General features: G+C 39.4%; 1 protein-coding gene across 2 annotated transcripts in view; it reads right to left on the bottom strand.

The window, feature by feature from the left end:
* TFCP2L1 (transcription factor CP2 like 1) overlaps nt 1–24103 on the bottom strand; it is a 64559-nt gene that overhangs the window by 15260 nt on the left and 25196 nt on the right. For both annotated transcript variants that reach the window (XM_007494041.3, XM_001362498.5), the window contains 11 exons: nt 19433–19509; nt 18752–18857; nt 18087–18193; nt 17293–17445; nt 13012–13122; nt 10502–10593; nt 8618–8666; nt 8429–8522; nt 6903–6993; nt 5281–5381; nt 907–1049 (listed from right to left, as the gene is read on the bottom strand). In XM_007494041.3, the coding sequence (XP_007494103.1) occupies nt 907–1049; nt 5281–5381; nt 6903–6993; nt 8429–8522; nt 8618–8666; nt 10502–10593; nt 13012–13122; nt 17293–17445; nt 18087–18193; nt 18752–18857; nt 19433–19509 (1124 nt within the window). The remainder of the gene's footprint in view (nt 1–906; nt 1050–5280; nt 5382–6902; nt 6994–8428; nt 8523–8617; nt 8667–10501; nt 10594–13011; nt 13123–17292; nt 17446–18086; nt 18194–18751; nt 18858–19432; nt 19510–24103) is intronic.

Genomic DNA, 24103 nt, shown 5'->3' with positions numbered 1-24103 from the left:
GGACCACATGATTTTTACAGTCCCACCTTTTAGGTTGGTCTACCTTCTCTATCTTCTCACCAAAATCCTACACCTCCTTCAGGACCCAACTTAAATCCAGTTGCCCCCATGAAACTTTCACTGACATCCCTGGCAACAGAGTGAGATCTTAAAAAAAAAGATGTGACCAGGTTGTTCATTTCTGTCCTTCATCTTATATTGCCTTTATTTTTTTAAATAAGTCCACACATTCCATCAATATTATGAATGGTTCCAAGGTAGAAGAGTGGTCAGGGCTAGGCAATGGGGGTTAAGTAATTTGCCCAAGGTCACATAGCTAGGAAGTGTCTAAGGTTACATTTGAATCCAGAACCTCCCATCTACATCTGGCTCTCGATCCAGAACCACCCAGCTGGATCTTATACTGCTTTTTATGGTAAATTGGATTTTTCCCTACACAAGAGGCACTGTGATATAATGGAAAGAGAAGTGGCCTGAGAGTCAGAATCTCTAGACTTTTGCCTAATCACCATATAGTACCAGATAAGTCATTTCAGGCTTCATGACCTGCCTACCTCACACATGAGTGATTTGAGGAAAAGGGTCATGAGTAGATGGGGTGCTGAAAATCCTCTGGGAGGTAGAAAGAAATCTCCAGTCTTCAAGTTGGGTAATATGACCCTTCTCCCTAAATGAGCCCACTTCTCTGAAAGATCACTCTACATTAATGCTATCTGTTATTTCTAAAAAGAAAAAAGTTGGCCATAGTCATGCCTGTTCTCTGTGTCTCCCTCTGCCCCCATCCCACCTTTATTTCAGACGACACTGTGCAGCATCATACCACAGTCCAAAAGGTCACCCCAACTTCAGAGGAATAAAGGTCAGGCAGCTGCTGAACTCTGATACCTGGTGTCAAATGGTCCTCACCTCATTGCTCACCACCACATGGATCCCTGTTGGTCCCTGCCTGTAGATTCTGTTAATATGCTGAGGGGAAATGCTGTAGAGGTTTGCGATCTTCTCAATTAACTCCAAAGTGGTCAGCTCTTCCAAAAAGATAGCATGGTACACTGAGGAGAGAAGAAACAGGAAAACAATACTTTCAGCTAGTTCTTTAGAAAAGTTTGCTCTCTAAGAAATAAGCTATTTTGAACTAATAACTTAAGTTAGCAGAAGTTCATAGATCCATGGAAAAATATACCTTGCCTTTCCCTTTTAGAAGAATGGTCACCGAGGGGGCAACTGGGTGGCTCAGTGGATTGAGAGCCAGGCCCAGAGATGGGAGATCCTGGGTTCAAATCTGACCTCAGACACTTCCTAGTGGTGTACTTTTGGGGAAGTCACTTAAACCCCCATTGCCTGACCCTTACCGCTCTTCTGCCTTGGAACCAATATATAGTATTGGTTCTAAGACAGAAAGTAAGGGTTTTAAAAAATTAAAGTTTAAAAAAAATGGGCACTGAGTAGAATTAAGAGAATCATTTAAAATGGCAGGGTAGCACATTAGATAAGAGTGCTAGGCCTGGAGTCAAAAGAACAATCATTTATACAATAAAAACAACACTGAAAAAAACATTTTTTGAAGTCTTAAGAACATGAAGCAATGCAACGATCAACCATAATTCCAGGAACCTAATAATAAAAACAAGTTCCCTACCTCCTGCCTGAGAGAGGCGGGGCTAGACTTCAAGATGCAGAAAAAAGGTACCCATTTTCAATACCTGGGTTTGCTTTGTTTGACCATGCTTATTCATCACAAAGATTTGTTTGGCCTTTTCAATGGGAGGAGAGGTGGGGAAGAAAGCAAGAGTATTATCAAAAAATAAAAGTCAATGAAGCATTTAAAAGAAAATCCCCAGAAGAGAACAGGAGCAAATTTAGACAGAAAGAAACAATAGCAGGGCAGCTTTGAAGTGAATAGGTTGAATTTAGTACATTTTTAAAAGCTAGCTATATATAATGCAGATACATAGTTCCATATACAATAATTTGTTTCTCTCCTAACTTTGCTTATAAGTGATAGATGCAAAAGAAAAAAAAATATTTTTTTTTATATAAACCCTTACCTTCCGTCTTAGAGTCAATGCTTATTGGCTCCAAGGCAGAAGAGTGGTAAGGGCTAGGCAATGGGGGTCAAGTGACTTGCCCAGGGTCATCCAGCTAGGAAGTATTTGAGGCCAGATTTGAACCTAGAACCTCCCATCTCTAGGCCTGACTCTCAATCCACTGAGACACCCAGTTGACCCCCCAAAAAATAAAATTTTAAGAAGAATTTTTCTTGCCAAAACATAAACCACATTATCACACACCCCAAAGAATGGTCCTCTGAATTACTTACTGGAGTAGAATAGTTATAATGAATATATTCCCAAAAGTAATATTACTGAACTACAAGACCTAATACATGAAAGAGACTCACTGCCCATCCTGTTGCAAAGTAGCAAGGGAATCCAATGGGAGAAAAGGAAAGGGAACATGAATACACCTCTCTGACTTTTCCCATCATACTTCTAGATCATTGTGTTGTTTCCCTTAATGGATACTTTGGAAGTGGAGGGAGAGAAGTCAAAAAATAATATTTGATGGACAAACAAAAGTACCAGAAAGAGCTCAGCTTTCTTCTTCCCTTCTGATACTCCTCCCCTGCAATGCAAACAACCCCTAAGCAGGTACCTGAGGTTATAAAGAATAAGCACTGCATGGTTTATTACAGAAGCTATAATCTAATTAAAAGAACACTTGAACAGGGTCATTCAAGGTGAAGTGAAAGTGACTTGATTCTACTGAATCCTTCTTTGATGAATAATAGCCTTCATGTTGATGATAATGCTAAACTTTTAAACCACTTTCCCAGAAAGCTGGAAATAGTAGACTAAGAGCTAAACTTGGAATCAGGAAGATCTCAATTCAAATCTCCTACCAGACATTTCATCTCTCCCCTCTTCTCTTGCCACCCTGCCCTTCTCTCTGTTTGTGTGTGTGAGACAGAGAGAGAAATCCCAAACAAATCATTTAAACACCCAGCCAGTTTTTCTCCTTTGTTAAATGGGAACAATAACAGCACCTGCCTTGCAGGACTGTTGTGATGATCAGTTTAGTTTTTTTTTAGACTAGATTTTCCTCTTTCACCAGGATTTCCTATTGCTGATGGGTAGGGAAGCTTTAAGTTTTCGCCTGCTTTATTTCTAACCAGGACTGGTTCACTTCTCATTAGTAGCCCCCTCCTGGGGATTCACCGTAGTGGTGCCAAATTTAGTACAGACACTCAATTAATTGACTTTAGCCCCAGTGCTCAAACTTCTGAACTCCATAGATTCACCAGCCTCAGCCACCTTAGTGACAAAGACTTCAGACATACAAACTTCCCCACAGTTGGTTACTTTCTAGCTTCTGTTTCATATAGAAGATTCTTTCTAGTTCCAATATTTAAACAGCAATAGATGAAATGAGAATTATAAAAAGGATGTTGGTTTTTTTCCCCTAATTTTCTGAGTATAGAGTATATGAACTATTTTGAAAATTTTGGCCCCAGACATTTCTTGTGGCTGCTTTGTCACTCTTGAAGGTAGAGGGGTGAAAGGCCAACAAGCCTTTGAAACTACAGAAATAGTTGTATTACATTAACTGGCTAAGAGCTATAAAGTAACTTGAATGTCAACCATATATCTCAAGAAGGAAGGCACATAAACTGGAGCAAACAACTGGCTTTCCAATATTTAACTATTCTTTACATTGTAGTAATCTAGAGCTTCTGTTTCAAGACTGATTTAGCTAGTTGCAATGTCCCTGAACTTCTCCTGTCTTTATTCAACTTGCCAATGAGATTGGTGGAAGAAAAAGAAAACCTATTTTCTTGGCACTTTACTGAACACGACTATGAAAGCCCAAAGCAGTCTTTGAACCATAAACTTTGGGACAAAAATATATAAGAACCTTTGAGCCTAATTCATACAATTGCCTTAGAATTGAACCATGTTATAATGAAGTTCTTTTTACACATTTCACTCACTCTTCCCCCACTTCACAACCGTAGGCCAAGACAAACACGTTTTCATCTGAATTCCACTTTATAATAAATGGAATTACGTAAACGTTTCAGTGTAACTAATTGGGGATGAGCAAGAACATTTCTGTCCTTTTTGCTTGCAACTAGTCAATTGCCATTTCCAAGTCAAAGGCAACCAACTAATGAATCACGGAGTACAGAAATGAAGATCCTTGCTTGTTTGAAAGAGAGGAGCTGAGTATTATAGTTGCTAATATTTCTTAAGGTGTCAAACCATTGTGGCTTATGTGTTCCTAAGATCCCCCACAAACCATAACTAACCTCCTCCCTTAATCTTTCCACTGTTGTAATGAAAGAAAAGTGAAAGTTCACGCGAAATGAATAATCAAAGAAAAGGTCAAATTCAAGGAGGATAATTATAAAGTGAAGGAACAACTAGGCAGTGCCCATGGTCTATTTCTTTGTTCCCAGAAATAAAGCAATTAAGCATCATTATTTCATGAGCTTTTCTGCCTTAGAATCAATACCAAGTATTGGTTCCAAAGCAAAAGAGCAGTAAGGGCTAGGCAGTTGGGGATAAATGACTTGTCCAGTGTCACACAGGTAGGAAGTATCTGATTTAAACCTAGAAGCTCCCATCTTTAGGCCTGGCTTTCTCTATCCACTGAGCCACCTAGCTGATTGCCCCCCCTTTTAAATAACCCTTACCTTCTGTCTTAGAACCAATACTGTGTATTGGTTCTAAGGCAGAAGAGCTAGGCAATGAGTGTTAAGTGAGTTGCCCAGGGTCACACAGTAGCTGACTCCTTTTCATGAGCTTTTTATAAGCTTCTTCATTGACTTGGACATAGTAACTGACCACTTAGTCTTCCTATATTAGAGTGGAATAAACAATGGCCTGAAGCTCTGGAGACCCAAGGTTGATTCCCACACTTTGCCAGCTATGTAACCTTGGGCAAGTCATAGTGACATCTAAGGGGCTGTAGAAGAAGCCTCTTAAGGGTCAGTCTGGCTTTAATACTCTAAGACCACATGATATAACATTTAACAAGATTCCCTAGTACATAAAACTTAAATATGAAGGAAAGAAAATAGACAAAATGATCCTGGAGAGGACGTTTTGCCCCAGTAAAAAGGTTTCCATCTTCAGAACACCAGAATTCTCTGCCCAGTTTATATATCTCGCTATTCCATCTACACTTGCCACACAGCTCACAAATGGGCCCTTGTCTAGAGATAAGGATGATGAATGAGAATCTCCTGCCAAACTGGTTAGCCCCTCCTGCCCAACTCACCGCACAAACTGCTGTCTCCGCCTTCTCTCTTCTGCTGAAGATGAGACCTGTTCTGCTCCAATTCCTGGCACACATAGATGGTCATCTTTGGCCTTACATTTCTAGAAGCAAAATAAAACCCCCAAAGTAACAAATGTAGGTTCTCTTACTAGAAGGAGGCTAATTCTTTTGATTCTCCATGGGGCCGAACAAGAACAAAAAGATCTGAAATGTCCTGGGGAAGGTTTAGAAAGCAGAGAAAAAGGCAACTCTGAATTTTAAGTTGCTTGATACTAGAGGGAAGATGAATAACTGCCTGTGAGGAGTTAGCCACAGGAGACAGATGTCCAACTCTCTGGGATGGCTTAAGAATGACCTTGCTTGATGCACGCCATCTTTCACTTTATTCCCTTCATGACTTTTTTATTGCCTATGTGATATGTGTCTTCTGTCACAGCATGAGCAATATGGAAATAGGTATTACATAAAACCACTGATATAACATATCTGACTATTTATTGCCTTGGGAAAGTGGGGCAGGGAGGATAGAAGAGAATCTGAATCACAAAATGTCAGAAAATAATTGTAAAAAATTGTTTCTACGTATAATTGAAAAAAATATTAAGATTAAAAAAAAAGAATGAACCTGTTTAGGAAAAGAAAAAATGGTCCCGGGGGCAGCTACATGGCTCCATGAATTGAAAGCCAGGCTCAAGAGATGGGAGGTCTTGGTTTCAAATATGACCTCAGACACTTCCTAGCTGTGTGACCCTAGACAAGTCATTTAACCCCCAGTGTCCTGTCTTTAAAAGTCTCCTGCCTTGGAACCAGCACACAGTACTGATTCTGGTAAAGGTGTTTTTTGTTTGTTTGTTTTTTTAAACCCTTACCTTCTGTCTTGGAGTCAATAGTGTGTATTGGCTCTAAGGCAGAAGAGTGGTAAGGGCTAGGCAATGGGGGTCAAGTGACTTGCCCAGGGTCACCCAGCTAGGAAGTGTCTGAGGCCAGATTTGAACCTAGGACCTCCTATCTCTAGGCCTGGCTCTCAATCCACTGAGCTACCCAGCTGCCCCCGTTTGTTTTTTTTTTTTAAAGAAACAAATGGCACAAATGATTTTACTATATCCTACAAATGACTCAGTTGTCCAGTTTCATAATGGTCACCTAGTGGCCAAACCAATACAGATCTACAGATCTATAACACAGGTCCCAAACTGGAGCAGAAAGCCAACTTCAAAGAAGAAACAGAGCGAGCCAAGGAGCTTCATAAGGACTAGTAATTCAATAGGATGCATTTGTCCTTTAGGTCCTCAGTCCATAAAACTGCCCCAAGAGCAGAAGAAAAGCCCAGAGACAATGACATTTGACAAATGATTTTTGAGCAACTGGGGGAAAAATAGCCCAGGACAACAAAAAAAGGTGACAAAGGCTGAAGTCAAATGTGGAGCAACGAAATGGTCAATATGAGCATCAAATCAATCCCAGGACCTTCCAGGCCCAGAACAACCAGGTTCCCCAGTTTGTATCTAGATTCAGGGTATATGGTTTCGGGTCACACCAATGATGAAAGCCTCCAGAAATCTTCAAAAGGGTGTTGCAACTTCTAATTGCTTTTGATGTGTTAGTTTGAAACAATCACACACCTGCCTTTGATGGCATTGAAGAGCCGGATCCCATCAGCAGGGCCACAGATTTGAACAAAATCTTCTTTGGACATTTTCAGCAAGTCAGCACCTAGACATTAAAGAGTTGGCACCCACGAGTTATGGAAAACAAAGGAGCAATAAGAGTTTTTATGAAGCTGAGCTTACTTTTTTCTAATATCATGGAAAGCAGAACACAACAAAAAAAGCTAGCTGCAAATTTTGACCTGCTAGGTTTTAGAAAGAAGTTTCTACAGTGAGCCTAAAGAATCACTCCTCTATGTTGTTGTTGTTGTTCAGTTATGTCCACTTCTGACACCATTTCAGGTTTTCTTGGCAAAAATACGGGAGTGGTTTGCCCTTTTCTTCTCCAGCTTAATTTACAGATGAGGAGACTGAGGCAAACAGGGTTAAGTGGCTTGTTCAGGGTCATTCAGATAATAAGTGTCTGAGACCAGATTTGAACTCCAGTCCCTCTGACTCCAGGGCCAGTACTCTTATCTACTATACCACCTAGCTGCCCCATTGAATACACATATAATATGATTAAGGAACAATACCCAGAAATTAACTATTGTCTAAATGTTCCCCTTACCATCAAGACTTAATTTAGGATGTTTAGAACAGGGAAGAAAAAAAAAGACGTGAGATGGTAGTTTTTTGTTTAAATTTCTTCACAAACTAATCCATCTAGCTTAAAGTACCTCCAAAGACCCTTGAAGCACTATGTAATCAGCAGTTTGAGGTGGGATCCTTTCCTCTACTGTTATTGCTGCTGGCCTATATTATTGTGCCCTAAGAAGTGAAAACTAGGAGAATTCAGAAAAATATGGGTACTCTTATTATGATACAGAATGAACTAAGCTGAACCAAGAAAACAATATATGCAATGACTATAACATAAACTTAAAGAACAAAAACAGAAATCGTTGCTGCCTAGAATATAATGAGCAGTCTTGTCCCCAGAGAAGAGATGTGAGAAGAAAACCTCCCTCAGAGATCATGGGGGAGGGGCCAAGAGGAAAGGGCAGATATGGAATAGCATACTAGAACTGCAGAGGATAATATCGGTTGGTTTTATTTAGCAGGGTTCCCCCATCCTATTGTTATAAAGGAAGCTTGGAGAGGAGGACAGGCAGATCGGCAGATCTATCTGGAAATAAGTATGATTTAGAGAAGGCACCAATATGACTTTTTCAAAGGAAGACTTCCCTTCTGGTTCTGATACCTTTATATCTATGTATGAACTTTCCCCTTAATATCTGAAACTCCCCGAGGTCATATTTCTAAATCATCCCTTCATGTTCTGCTCCAGAGGGAGGGAGTTTTTCTTTCTCTGGAAGGCTTTAAGCTAAGTGTGGATAAAGTACTTGCCAGATGGGGTACAATGAGTATTAGATGGGAAATATATGGTTACTAAGACCCTTCCAACTCTGAAATGCTACCACAGCATGTAATACATTTGATATATATAGAAATAATCTAACTCTAGCCAGGGAAGGTGCAGAGGGAGCCATTGAACTCACCAGAGAAACTTGAGAAGAGTCTACAGAACGGAGAAAACCTATTGCGGTAAAGCCACTGCTGGGCATCTTGAATAGAAGCGGAAGGAAGGAGGTGCTACATTGCAAAAAGAATAAGAGGCCTTGAAATGAACTGTTCATCAGTGTCCTAAAAGAGAAAAGCAGCACATTAAAATGATCTCAAATACTTACATCATTGCTGATAGGCAGAGGCTCCACTTGGTGAGTTGGAGAACTGTTGCTAAAAAATTTACATAAGATTAGGAGACAAAAAGCATTAGGGCAAATCCTCACAGTACAGCATCATAGTTATCTAACTATTGTGCTTTTTCTAAGAATTAAGATATACCTTTCCTATCAGGCAAATAGCAGCCTCCTCGATAACAGTAGGACTTACTTTAAATGAAATGCATCCAAAAATTTCTCAAACAATTGAACTCTTTTTTTTTTTTTTGTGAAGTCAGAGAGAACTCACTTTAAAGTATGGATCATCAAAATCTCAAATTAACCCTTTAGTGTTTGCTCAAAGGTTTCATAGGTTAAATCCAATGGATGATTTCTGAGGCCTAGGTAATCCAAGTTGCAGATTCTTGAGGACTGAGATCCTAGTTTTATTCTTTTGGGTCTGAACTGCATTGTTTCTGGCATGGACACTAAAACAGGGCTAAAAAATCATTCTCAATGTATAGGTTATCTTACTGACCTCACTTTCATATGCATACAGGAAAAATGACATGTAAATTGAATTTCAGACCATCTACTTCTACATTAACATGCATGGGAGGTCAAAGGAATTGCACCAATGTGAAATTCTCTTGCATTGCAAATAACTATCCTCTAATTTATTCCTTTGTAGATTTTTATGGATTGGATCATGCTTCCTCCTTTTTTTTTTTTAAGTACAGACGTTCATACTTAGCAATTGCTCATAGTAAGACTAAGAGCTCTTTATTTTCTAGTGTCAGACAAAGAAAGGAGAGCTTGCCAAATGAAACAAATATGGAAAACTGTGACCCTTCTTAGGGAATTCCCTGTTTCAGTGTCAATGGTCAGTCTTTCTCTTGAAAAGATCAAATTTAGGGTCAAACCAGTTTCTCTAATAGAAAACCACTGCCTTCCTTCATAAGACAAACCCCAACAAATATCATACAGATTTATGTTTTAGAGCTCCATCTCCTAACACAAATAAGTATTTTGGCACATTTACTTCCTTCACTATAGTTCTTCCTATAAGCAGTCAACCTAGTCAAAGCCTGAAACTAATACAAGAGCCAAAAAATTATTCTTATGGAGCTTCTGGGGCTTCATAGCCCCAGAAACCTGGAAATTGGGGTATTATAAAACTGAAACTCAGCCCAATTTCTAGGATAACAATTCTTCATTTCAAGGGCATCATGTTTCCAAAGGTCAGGAAAATGAATTCATGACTGATAATGTTCAATGAACTACCAAGCAGTTTTAGAGATGAATGAAACCATGAAAACCATTCAGCCCAACTCTCATTTATAGGTGAGAGAACTAGAGTGTAGAAGTTGACCAATTTCCCCAAAGTCATACAGTTAAAGCCAGAGTAGCCCAGTGTCAAATGGAAGACCAGGAGTCAAGTCCCTTAACTTCTAGTCCTTTATAGTCTACTATTTCTCACACCATCTCTAATGCCTGTCTGCAGGGACAGCAAAAATGTTACAAATTCAAAGTCCATCATTAGTGACAGAAATAGAGATTGAGGTCTATTTTCCCACAGACTTTAATTAGTTACTATCTTATAACACAACTGATTCAAGTCAATCAATGACTAGCAGACTATTTGCCATCCTAAAGTATGCCTGGGCTGTGTTTCCTAAGGTTTCTGATTTCCTTCATTGGGCTGAACATAGGCTAAACTAAAACAAAGAGCAATGTATAATTTTATTGGCAATTAAATTAAGAGTACTACAATCCTTGGACTCTATTAATAATTCTCAAATTCATCTCAATACCCCCATACCATACAAAAGAGATCAAGGAAGATAAAGAAATAGAAACCTACAATATATCTTTCCACATAATCCAAAAGGAAGAAATTTCCAGACGTACCCATCTCCCAGGCTGAAGCTGTTTGGAGAGCTGTTGTAACTCGGTGATGGGACATTGTTTACTTGGTAAGGAATATCTGGCCATGGAGAACACTGTCAGAACAGAGCAAAGAGCAGCAGTGACCCAAGTGTATTTTGGGGGCCATTGAGAATGTAGATTTGGTGCCAACACTGTACTTTCTCCTTGTTTCAAGAGAGCATTAAAACAAAGCATAGTGGACGCTTCTCCACCTCAACCCCACAAAGTAACAGTAGAAAAGATGTTGAGTAGATCACCTTCCTAACTAAGTATGTCTCAGATCAAATATATAATCTGAAACATTAACCGAATACCAGTGATATTTTGTGCTGATTGGGATTACCTTTTCCCCTAGTCCCATCAGATTGTTTCATGTCAGTCTTATAGAGCTATAAGAAAGGTGACAAGAAGTTTCACTCCCATGTCCCTAACTAAGAAAGTGAACTCAGGTTACACGAAGGCAGGTGGAGAACACAATGTACTTCAGTGACACACTGTATGGGTGCTTAAGACACAGTAACTCTCCTCCGAAAGAGCATACACTCTTGTTGAGGAGACAATGTTAACTGCCACAGGAGTCGGCTACACCCACAAGAAAGCACATTTAGGAGGATAAAAATACTGTAGTTCCTTTCCTTCCTTTTAACAATGTTTCCTTGTAGAGTCAATCTGTAGCATTCCTCTAGATTTACTATCACCCTTTCAAACTACAGAGTTGGTAAATATTTAACTCCATGGCTAAAGCAGGTTGGAATTTGATGGGCCAAATTCTACAGCTTGCAAAGGCAAGAGGAAGCCTGATGAGTAGATAGATACTAGTATGTCCCACTTCATGTTAGTGTTTCATAGCAGGACTTCTTAGCTCAATTATTGTCAAGAGGAGGATTCCACACAAAACAAAAGAAAGATGGAATTGGACTTTGCCAAAATATAAAAATCGCAGTGTTGACTGACCTGAATGACTACTGCTCCTTGGGCCCTTAGTCTAGGCTACTTTTTAATACTGTCTTTATTTTGACCCTCTTCCACCAGACTTTAAGCTCCTTGAGGACAAGAACTATGTCTTTCATTGGCAATAGCAGTGAGCACGGTCCTAGCCACAGCATAGACGATATTGTTGTTCAGTAATTTTTCCATCACGTCTAACTTCTCATGACCCTATTTGGATTTTTCTTGGCAAAGATACTAGAATGGTTTGCCATTTCCTTCTCCAGCTCATTTTACAGGTGAGGAAACTGATGCAAATAGAGTTAAGTCCTTGGCCAGGGTAGGCCAGATCTGAACTCATGTTGATGAGTCTTTCTGATTCCAGGTCTAGTACTCTATCCACTTGGCTAAATTAATTGCCCCTAGACAACACATATAGCTACTCAATAAAGATAGGTTGATCATACCATCACTGTGTCATTTTAAGTTCCCTAAAAGATCCCCGGGCCATGCTCGAATTTCCCTTGCCATCATTTATCTCTGGGCCTTTACTTATGGTGTTTTTAATACCTGGACTAGTCTTCTCCTTCTCATCCACTTACTCAAATCCTAACTATCCTGGAAGGCCAAGCTGAAGTCCCACCTCCTTAAAAAAACCTTTCCTGAAAATTCAAGCTTGTTAGGTGGCTCAGTGGATTTAGAGAGCTAGGTCTAGAGATAGGAGGTCCTGGGTTCAAATCAGGTCTCAGATGCTTTCTAGCTGTATGACTCTGGACAAGTCATTTAACTCTCATAGCCTAACCCTTACCACTCTTTTGCCTTCGAATCAATCCACAGTACTGATTTCAAGACAGGAGGGGAGGAAAGAACAAAGGAAAGAATAAAGAAAGGAAGGAATGAAAAAGGAAGGAGGAAACTTCAAATTGTGTTGAACTTACTACCCAATTCTAAATAGCACATGGAAAATCCTAGAATCTTTAGGAATTGGTAGGGAATCTCACAAGTTATCGTATCAAACCATACTTATTTAACTACAGTGTACTATCAGCATTTCAGTCTCTGCTGTGCTAGGAGATTCATATCTCCCAACCAAAAGTGTGAGCTCCAAGTGGTAGGGACTCTACTGGTTCTCTTATAACTTCAACAACACTTAACACAGTGATAAGCACAGGGTAATTACTCAAGGAATGTCTATTAACTGATCAGGATTAAAGACCAGGCTGGGTACTGGTGACAAGAAGAGAGACAATCCCAAAGGAAGAGAAGAGGGGATGACTATGATTTGTGAAAGTGTTAGTTGAGACATTAAGATTAAAAAACATTCCTGATTCTAGGGAGTGGCAGGGAGGGTACATTTCAAATACAAAGTGAATCTTAGTCACCAAACATTGGGAAATGCTCCTTCATCATCCTAGGTTGTGTTTATGACCCCCTGGAGAGCAAGCCATGATTTAACTTCAATGTGGTAATTTGGCATTTTATTTGTATTTATCCTAATGCCAAAAGGGCACGTTCACAAGAATCTGAACCCAACTAAGACTCGAGGCACTCAGGAAGGTCCTAACCTCTGTGAGGATTGTAGTTTCATAGGATGGCTGGTACTTCTCCTTCTCTTGTGCAGTTCTCTTCTCCATTTTCTCCCGATCTGTCTTCTGTTTCCGATCTGCTCCCTTTGGCTGAAAATATAGAGCATGGTTTTTGTTTAGCAAAGCTTGGCTAACTGAAATTCACTGTGTCCTTGATATCTACTAACCACACTTCTCCCAATCTTCCCTGTTCATAGGCGTTTTGCCCACTTCAACCTGGCCAATTAATGACACTTGGAATGGAAAACAACAGGGGAAAAAATGGTCACCCTAGGAAAAAGAATTCTAACCAGTAAAACATTATAACATATCATTTTTTAAATTCTCCATGAAGAATGAAGTTTGATAGAAGTGAACAGGGGGGCTATTGGTCAATTTTTATTCTTGGTTCAAAAAAAAATCTCTTTGGAAATAGGCATAATTATGAAGATATTGGTACTCCTGTGTAGAGGGAATTTCATCCCCTCCCCCTCCTGATTGCCAACAGGATTCATCCCATTTTTTACATGCCAACGCTGTGTCCATGAATGTAAACAAAAGGGTGTGGGGTGGACCCCACCTGGCTCTATACTTCCCCGAGCAGGCAGGAATCCTGAGATCCTGCAGGATGAGCTACACATGGTCAGACTTAGAGAAAGAACGAGACTTTAAATCTATGTCTATCTAACTTCTCTATTTCAAATGATTATTAATAAACTTTATGGAAAATAATAATGTGGAGATATCAATTTTAACCTAACACTCAGTTGGTACCAAAGTCATTCACTTGACTTGTGACAATCATCTATATTCTTGCCTTGTATTATTATTGGACTTCTTGTGTTATATCTTCTCATCTCTCTCCAAGTAGATTACAAGTTCTTTGTGGGCCAGAACTATGTCTTCTACTTTTCTATATTCCTATAATACCCAACACAAGATTCAGTGTTCAAGAGATAATGTGTTGATTCCCAGATAATTCAATTTGAACTCATTTTTCTCTCAGCTTAACTTTATGGGGATAGGTAAGGAGACAAGCTGAAAAGGTTCATTATTGAGTATTCAAACCAGAACTTCTGCTCTAGATAATAAATTTTGCCTGAATCTCTGGGATCCATCTTTGCCTTTGGAGAAGTATCATTGCTTTCCAGATAAGCCTATACTTCTAATGATAAGCCATCTATTTTATCTAATGGTAAAGAGACATAAATTTGGTTTAAGTTGTTTGCTACCCTAATGCTGCTACAGAAGTAGCTCCAGAGATCAGCCAAATAATTCTTATAGACTCTCTTTGTGTACCCTAGCTTAAAACTAGCAAAAGTTAAAGATGCCAAATGAGTAGAGTATCAGAACCAGTTGTGATAAATTCCAAACTTTGCATGATAGACCATCCGCCTGGATAAGCCAATTCCATCTCAAAAGAAGAGGACTCTCTGGTGAAAAGCAAATCTGAATGCAGACTCAGAAACTTGAAACCGATGGCCTCCTAGACACTGGAGGTCTTTTCCTAGCCTGCCCCCATTTCCATATTTTGTCATTTCTTCCCTAAGTTATCGTCCCACAAAAGAAGGACCTCCTACCTATCTCCTACATCACACATGTGACAAACTTGCAGATATAAACTTCTCCAGCATATCAGACATCTAGTTTAGAATAACTTCTACAAAGAAGATTTTTGTTCATTTTTCCCCCCCTGACCAAGTGTTTATGGAATCTTGGGTATACATGGGGATGGCTTATGCTAGGGGAAGAGAGAACACAGAGAGAATAAGGAGGAGGTAGCAGATCTCAGGCCGAAGGATAGATGGTACTAGGGAATTGGGGAAGCTGGTCCTCCATAAGCACCTGCTGTTCCACTCCTTTCTCAGTAATTGCTGCCAACCAGATAGCGTCACCACTTGAGATATCTCAATCCATGGTCAAAGCAAGAGCATGCAAAAAACTGGGCTCCTAAGAAGCTGAGACCTCTTGTTCTCCACTTTCCTCAGAAGGACTTCCCTTACAGAATCCTCTGCTCCCCTGCTTCACATAGGAGACAAGAGTTGCAAAGGGAATAACTGACAATTTTGCTCAACCTTTCTTGTTCCCTACTCCATACTCATTTGACAGCTTGTATGAAAGGCAGTTGGTAGATCAAAGAGAAATTATCTCCTAGGGCATTTTGTGAAACCAGTTTTGGAAATTTTTAAGAATTTCAAGAAAAAGAACTTGACTAGGATCCAAATATCTCCAGATCCATATGAGAGTCCTAGGACCAAGAAAGGAATTTCGTTCATTATTTCCAAGCAATTTCCTGAAAGGCAGGACTAACTCCTCTTCCCAGGGCCTTAATTTAATCCTTACCTAGGATATGCAGCTCACACTTCAGTTATGAATTATAGGAAGGGCCCTGAGATCAATTTAATTACTCTCCTGAACGGAATTCTTTTTCTTTTTTTAATTCTTACCTTCTATCTTAGAATTGATACTGAGGCTCCAAGGCAGAGCTATAAGGGCTAGGCAATGGGGGTTAAGTGACCTGCCCGGGGTCACATAGCTAGAGTGTCTGAATCCAGATTTGAACCATGGACCTCCCACCTCCAGGCCTAGTTCTTTATCCACTGAGCCACCTATCTGCCTCTTGAACAGAACTCTTACAAATGACTTCCCTTTCCAAAAGACTCTACATTTTTGGGAACACCATAGTAAACTTGCAGTTTTTACTTCCTCTTAGGAAATATGTGGTCAGAAAAAAGTAATGTACAGGAGCAAAAGGAATGAGTATGAAGCAAAAAGGGAAGAGACTTCTTTTACCAAAGACCAGTTGGGAAAAGAAGACTGTCCGATACATTCATTTTGCATGGCTCAAGTCTTTTCGTAGAACTAGAGTCTGGGTTGGAAAAGAACTCAAAGTTCACCTGGGGCAAATTCCTGCCCCAGATATGAATTTAAAACATTCAATTCAATCCAAAAGCATTTATTAATTCCTACTGTGTGCAAGCCACTATGATAGGTACTCAGAATACTAATACAAAAATGAAATAACCTTGCCCTTGAGGAACTTACATTCAATTGGAAAGAAATAGCCTATCTACAGAATATTAAAATATAAAATATATTAAGGAAATTTCTGAAGTGGAGAACATAAGCAATTTGGGAGTTTGGAATAGACTTCTTATAAAGGTTAAGCTTTGAAGGAAACTAGGGATTGTCTAATAGGTTAACCATATCCAGTGATGGTGAGCTTATGGCCTGACACAAGGTAGCCCATTTTACTTGGAGAGAGTTGTGTTCTTCCTTACTAGTCATAGCACAGTAGCTTTACAGTTGGAAGGGACCTTAGAAACCACTGCGTTCCAAACTTCTTGTTGTAGAGATGAGACTACAACTAAGGCACAGAGAAGTTCCATGATTGTATAGTGTCACATCACTCTTAGGAACCTGAGATGAGATTTAAACCCAGGTCTTCCTTGCTCCATATATTAACAGTCATACATTGTATCTCTCCCACCCCAGATCCCACTCCTAAGTCTTCCCCCCCCCCCAGGCTAAATACCATCATTTCCTCAACAAATCTTAATTATTGGAGAGCATCAAATCCAAAAATGAAAACACAGATCCAACACAAATTCACAGACTCTATAAACTGAAAATAAATCAAGGTAGGCCTATTCTAAATCTGCTAGTCAATTTAGGAATCTTGGATCATCTTTGGGTATTTGGGAAGAAAAATTATAATGGGAAAATCCCCCAATTCTTGCCAAGACAAGCCAAAGTTCTAGCTAGAAACAAGAGGTTTTACCTTTGTTTCTTTTTATTAAAGACTACATTTCCCCATCTCTCTCAAACTGAAAGTCCATGGACTACTCATGGCCTAACCCCACTGCTGAATGCCATGGGAGTTCTGATCTTCTTTCTCCAACCTAGGTCTGTTCACCCCTTCTTAGGCAACATCATGATCCCTTATTCCTAGGGTTTTAAACATATTAATACAGAACTTTGTGCTGATACATAATCACCAAAGCCCAATGCAGCTCAAAATGCCAGAGCTCAAGATTTATGAGCCTCCCTGGCAGTTGAGATGACTGGTATGAGCCACCATGTCTGGATAGATTTCTGTTTCTAAAAGCTATTAAAAAATCCCTAGACCCTACACCCTCTGAAAGAGTCTCTTCCCTCCAATCACCAAAACCATCCCCGTCACAAGATTCTTATCTGTACCCAACAGAAAACATGAGTGAGGTAAAAAGTCCCACAGATTTTATGCCTGGGCAGGAAAGAGAAAAACATAGTAATCCCCACCTTGAACACTTTGATCTGGCAACTGGCAGAATGCAGATGTTCTGTGTACTCCCCATTCTCATTCTGTTTAAAAGTATCAATTTGCACTCGAAAAGGAACTCCCTTTTCTCCCCCATGCTTCCTGGGTGTGAATTCTGTGCTGATGCAATGTACCTGGAAGAAAAGAAATAAGCAGGTGGCAAAATGAATGAAAAGGTCAGACTGAACTATTGAATAAAAGCGAATTACAATATATCATTCAGAAGGATAATATCTCTTTATTGCCTGTCAAATCCAATCTTCTGTGGTGGAAATCCAAAATGCTTTCTTACCTGATTCTATCCTTACCAATCCAATTTCATCTGCTACTACTTCTGTTAAGTTTCCTCACTGGCTGTCCCCCTCTCTCCAGAATCCTCTCATCCTGCCCTCTCCAAATATATACATATCTCACTTATTCTCATCCCTGGGCATCTTTGCTCCCTCTCTTGCCCTATTGCAATTCCCTCCCCTTCCACCGATTTTCCTCTGTTTTCTACACAATCGTCCTAGATTCTCAATAAATATGGCCTAGCAAAGGTCCCGTCCTAGCTCCATCCAGTCTTAGACAAGTTCTAAACTCTAAATTGAGTTCTCCCTTTTCTGAACTTCTATTGCACTGTGTCAATAAATCACTGTTTAACATTCAATTATTATATAATTGTTATCTGGGATTTATTCCTGCCTATCCAACTGCATTTGGTTTGAGGACTGGCAGCAATGCCAATATTTAACTGTGTGACTAGTCCTAGAGTGAGAAAGAGAACAACTATTACCTGAATGAATGCTGAAGCTCTCTTTGAAGGATCCCACAGAAATTCAACTGCATTTAATTGGGTTGGGCTGGCTCGGGGGTCCAAGATGCCAACAGAGAGAGGGATATCTGAATAAAAAAAGAAAAACTCTTAAGTAGCCTGAGCTCATCTACTCAAATCCTCAGAGAAAAGTCATAGCAAGACATAAACTATAAGAACAGACACTGCACCTGCTCATGCTTCTCCCAGACCACCCAGTAACTCTCCCCTATCAATATCTCACTTATCTTCTAAAGTACCATTCAAATCCCACCTCTTGACTAACATCTTCCTGGACCCTGCCAGTCTGCAGCCATTTTTTTTTCTGAATGTCTATAACATATTTGCCCTATGCTTTGGATCTTAAACATATTTTGCCATGAATTACAATATTTATGTTCCCAAATAGTCTAAAATCTAGGAGGGCACAGTCTACATAATAATCATCTTTATGTTTACAATAATTCCTTGTACAAGACAAATATTTAATTAAGTATATGTTGATTAACTGATGTGTGTGTCCATAGATGCCCACCATGTCCATAGTGGGCATCAAATTATCATGTACTGGCATTTGGGAAGGAATACAACACAGATCAAATTTTGACCTATGCATTCAGGCAAAATCCAAAACAAGAAAGACTCACCAATATCCAGGATTCGATCTCCAGGACGACTCCATCTCCAGCCCTCCAGCTGCTGATGCTCTGTGTACTGTAGCCGCCGGTCATGGAAAACCACACGGATGATACTCTAAAAGGCAAAGTTTGGGTCAGGACCACCGAGAGGATTTATTTGTTGCCTCTGCCAGGAATGTTCCTACTCTTCATTCCCACTTCTTATCTAAACAGTAACAAATATCTAAGGCTTATTTCAACTCTCATCTTCTCCATGAAACTTTCTCTGACTACTCTAGCCCAGAGGGATTTCTATTCCTTTAACCACCTATAGCACTACTGTACATTATAAATCTATTATTCAGTTCTTTGTATTGTTGGTAATGTTTTTATCTGTCAATTTTGTCCTCCCAACTATCTCCTTAAAAGGCAAGACCTGCTTAGAGTTTTGTGTTGCCTCACAGTAACCAGCATGAGTGCCGTATATAGTCAAGTCCCTCAAGAACTACCTCTTGATTGACTGTTGATTGTTGATCTGAAAAAATGAAAAATAAAATACAAAGGTCTATAGGATTATGCTTTCCAGTCTTTTCTATAGCATGTTCCACCCAAATCCAGGTTCTCAGAATTTCAGATTGAAGCCCAAGGTTTCCAGTAAACATCAAAAAATATCAGGAGCCAGAAAGTAGAAGGGATTACAGTTCTCCTTACCTTCACATATTTGGTGTTGAGATCTTGAAAATCTCCCAGTTTCCGATTCTCCAAAAGTCGGATTTCATAAGACTGACCTGTAGAGAATTAATGACATCTTTTAAATCTGGCTCTCTTCCCAATTTCAGGAGGACTTGGAGATATTTTCAGGTCATCTCTGTCAGGAAAGATCTATCTAACTCTCTTCCATGGCACGAGGCAAATACCATCAATAAGCAAACTTGAAATAGCTGTCCTGGATCAGCTTCTCTTCTCACTATGTACAAAAATTATTATCCAGCTTGGTGAGGGAATGGGGTGCTCTTATTATCTCAATATTCTGATCAAAAGTTATCAAGATAAATTTCAAGGAATGAGCATTAAATGAAACATACTTAACACTAATATCCTACTGAACTGCATGTATCTTTCTCTGCTGATCTGGAATATTCTTTAGTCCCTGTGAAGCCACCAAAATCATTACCGACAGCAATCAGTCATTGTCAGGGCCAACCCTAGGGAAACTTTAAATCCGGCCAAGTTTGTCTTTACTCTTTCCGCTTCTCCTTTTTCTTTTTCCTTTCCCCCTTATTAGGCACCCAGAGGCTTCAGATATGTACTAATCCAACCTTATTCATGCCTTATTGTTTAAGTTTTTTAATTAATTTAGAATATTTGTCCATCGTTACATGATTCATGTTCTTTCCCTCCCCTCCTCCAGGAGCCAACGAGCAATTCCACTGGGTTTTTCATATATTATAGGAGAATTCTCTTTCAAAGGTTTCTGCATGAAGTCATATACCCAATTATAGAATGAAAGGCTAAACGCCTTTTACTAGGGATGAAGTATATCTTAAGGGAAACGATCCCAACTGACATGGCACAAGTGAAGAGAGTCCAATACCTGGAGTTAGAAGAACTGAATTCATATCCTTCCTCTAACACCAATTAGCCAAAGGAGCATGGATAATCCTTAACTGCTAAGTCTTAGTATCTTTTTAATAACACCTCTGCCTCACTTAGTTGTTATGAGGCTCAAATAAGGTAATGTGCATAAGACACACTGTAGATTTTAAATCACCATTATCCAAGGATCAAAGGGATATGGGGCTAGAAAGAAATGTTAAAAAGGATTTTTGTTTTCCCAATAATCTGTGGATCATTATGCCTACTAATGGCATGAAATAGTAGTGAAATAAATATGTATCAATAGACATGTCTAGTTTATACAAGAAATTGGTTTTTCTTATATTATTTAACAATGAAGCTGCAGCCTGCATTATTTAATAATCAGGGCGCACACTTCACTGTCTGAGGTGCCACCACATAGAAGACAAGAGCCAAGGAATGGCACTGCACCCGCCATCCTAGGGTACAGATATCAACATCATGGAGAAAAATATAATCAGAAACATTGCCCCTTAAAAAAATGCACGGTTTCTTACATATGGTCTGCCAAATTTTAAACAGAGCAAGGCAATGCTTTAAATGAGAATACAACAGCCGCAGTACAATGAGGAAAAAAAAAGAGAAAACACACTAACCAGTTTTTCCAGTTTTCTTCCTCCTTAAAACTCCTCTTTCCTTTTTCCCAACCCCCCCTTTAAAGAATGCAGAGCAAAGTGTTCCATAAGCCAACACACGAGTGGTCATTAGCTCAGGTTTACTAGCTGAGCTAGTGTCAGTTGGGCCCTGACCCCAAAAACTGCTCTGCAAACAGAGCTCTCTTCAAGCAGACACCTCTTGCCCCAAAGAAAATATGGACTCTTTCCAGTTCTGAAGCCAGAAATGTCAGGGGTGATCATTTTACAAGAACTGAGTTACTGGATGAGTTAAAGAGAGTCTAGGATCAGGACTTTCCCCAGGTAGCATATTGTAAGCTGACAGAATAAATGAGGGTCGCAAGAAACTAGGATTCCAGAGAAGAGCTCCCACTTTTTTCCTTGTGGATTAATGTGTCTCTTGACCATCACCTGTCAGTCCTCTCCATTTGTACCATGGCACTGATCCTTACCAGTTTCAAGTTGAGTGTCACAGTTGATTGAGCACTGGACCCAGAATCAAAAAGACCTGAGCTCTAATCCAGCCTCAGACATTTAATAGCTTATGACCCAAGCAAATCCCTTTACTTCTGTTAGCCTCAGTTTCCTCAGCTGTAAAATGGAGATAGTAATAGCACCTACCTCATTATGGCTGTTGTGAGGACATAAACTGCATGGCATAGTACTTGGTACATAGTTTGTGTGTAATAAATGCTGATTTTCTTACCTTTTCTTCTCCTTTCTGACCTCTAGTCTCATGTCTCCCACTCTCCCACCCCCATCTCCATTCTGTTATATACTTCTGCCAGTCTTATTTTACAAAAATACTTTTAATTGTTTCATTCATCTACACAGAAATTTTCAAAATTTTCCCCTTGGCTGAAGGATAGAAAGCAAATCTTTAGCTTTGTGCTCAAGGCCTTCCACTATCTGGTCTTACTTTATCTTCCTAACTTCAGTCCCCATTATTGTACAACACAAATTCTTACTTTGTTCCAGCCAAAGTGGTCTGCTTACTAATGCTCCTTCCCTACCCAACACACCATATTTATTTCCCCCACTTTATCCGCTCAAGTTCAGTCCTTTTCAGTCATGTCCAACTCTTTGTGACCACATTTTGGGGGTTTTCTTGGCAAAGAGACTTGGAGTAGTTTGCCATTTCCTTCTCCAGCTCATTTTACAGATGAGGAAACTGAGGTAAACAGTTAAGTGACTGGCTCAGCTAGTTAATATTTTTGGTCGAATTTGATCAGGTCTTCCAGGAAGTCTCCAGGCCTGGCCTGTGCCACCTTGCTGCCCTACAGCTTTGCTCATACTGCTCCCTTTATGTGCCTATCCAAATGCTACCAGTCCCAAGGTTAAGCTGAGTTTCCCCTCCAAGTAAAATAGTCTTCCCTTAATGACCTTTCAAACAAGTTGAATATTCTGAAACAAAAGAGGTTAAAAGCCCCAGCCAAGGAAAGAGAATGATAAACAGATTATACAAATTAGTTTCCCAAATGAAACAATAATATCCTCATCAAAACTCTGCTTAGTAAGACTTCCTAATTTAGCAAGTTGATCAAAACTCATTTCTCTTCCTATGAACCCAAAATTTCTCAAACTTTGCTAAAGATAAAAGAAACATCTGTTCTTTGATGAAACATTTTCTATGAACAAAATATAACTATTTACAAGAGAGGTAGCATTTGAATCATATTTTTAAATAGCGCACCTTCATAAATCCCCAAGACCACCCCTTCAATCTGTCTAGGAAATCAGATTCAGGCCTGAAAGTATTCTATGTCAAGGGTGTAAGCACTTGTAAGTAGACAATAAAACTCAAGAAAGAAATATAACTACTTTCAAATAAAGTCACTATCCTAACCATTAACCATATCTTTCTTACCAATGAAGGTTAGCAACCAAATATTATCAGTGTAAAATAGTCTTATGGGTAGGAGTTCCTGGCTGCATTTCTCAAATCATAGTTTCCCAGCTCTTTAAACTCAACAGGATGAAGTCTCATACTCTTTTATTCCCAAAGAAATTCATTCTCATTTCTATGGTCCGCAAATTCATCTGTATTATTTCTGATGTCCAAAGCACTCAACCAGTTAGGTGGTTCCCACCACTGTTTCCTTCTGATTTTTCATTTTTTCTTGAAGTTTCCAGATCAGTACTAACTTCAGTCCTGTTATCAGGCACCTCCTTGGGCTTCTTCCAGCCTCTAGAAAAATCAGGCTATCCTGGGATATCTACCAGAATAAAAACCACAACTAGCAAGCTGGAGGGCAAGGATCTCATCTATCTCTGGACATATGTAGTTAGTTTTGATCTAGATGAAGATAGTGTCCCTCTAATTTAGATCCACATTAATAGAAAAACTCTAAAATTAGACAAAATGTGAGATTTACACAATAAACGAGTGTGAGAGATCCTATAAGCTCCGTTGCTGGCTCCCAAAGTTTCTCTCTCTCCCTAGAAGTTACATTTTTAATAAAATAGTTACTGCCATGATGACATCACCTCTATTCTAACCCTTCCTAATATCTTCCTAACCTCCAAGATTTTGGATACAACTTGCTATAATCTAGGGGTTAAATGTATTTTTGTAATAAGGTGATGGTTTTTTTAAACCCCTACCTTGTGTCTTAGAATTAATACTGAGGGAGCTAGGTGGCTCAGTAGATTTAGTGCCAGACCTAGAGACAGGAGGTCCTGGGTTCAAATTTGAACTCAGACATTTCCTAGTGGTGTGACCATGGGCAAGCCATTAAACCCTCATTGACTAGCCTTGAAACCAATACAAAGTATTGATTCTAAGATGAGAGGTAAGGGTTTGTTTGTTTTTAAATCAATACTAAGTATCAGATCCAAGGAAAAAGAGTGGTAACGGTTAGACAATGGGGGTTAAGTGACTTGCCTAGGGTCACATGACTAGGAAGTATCTGAGGCTAGATTTGAATCCAGGACCTTCTATCTTTAGGTCTAGTTCTCAACTCACTGAAGCCCCTTGTTGCCCCAAGGCTCTTATTTTTTTTAATCATTCTGAACCTGTGTCATAATAGGAAACTGACCAATAAAGAAAAATTGTCTTTTATTCTAATGTTCCCACATGTCTGAATCCAGTGTCATTTAGACCAAACTTCTGGATGCTAGATTGACTTTT

The sequence above is a fragment of the Monodelphis domestica genome, chromosome 4 (assembly GCF_027887165.1).
Source record: "Monodelphis domestica isolate mMonDom1 chromosome 4, mMonDom1.pri, whole genome shotgun sequence".
In the NCBI taxonomy this organism is placed as follows: domain Eukaryota; kingdom Metazoa; phylum Chordata; class Mammalia; order Didelphimorphia; family Didelphidae; genus Monodelphis; species Monodelphis domestica.
The sequence above is the reverse complement of the archived record's forward strand: the minus strand, read 5'-3'. Positions and strand labels throughout refer to the sequence as shown.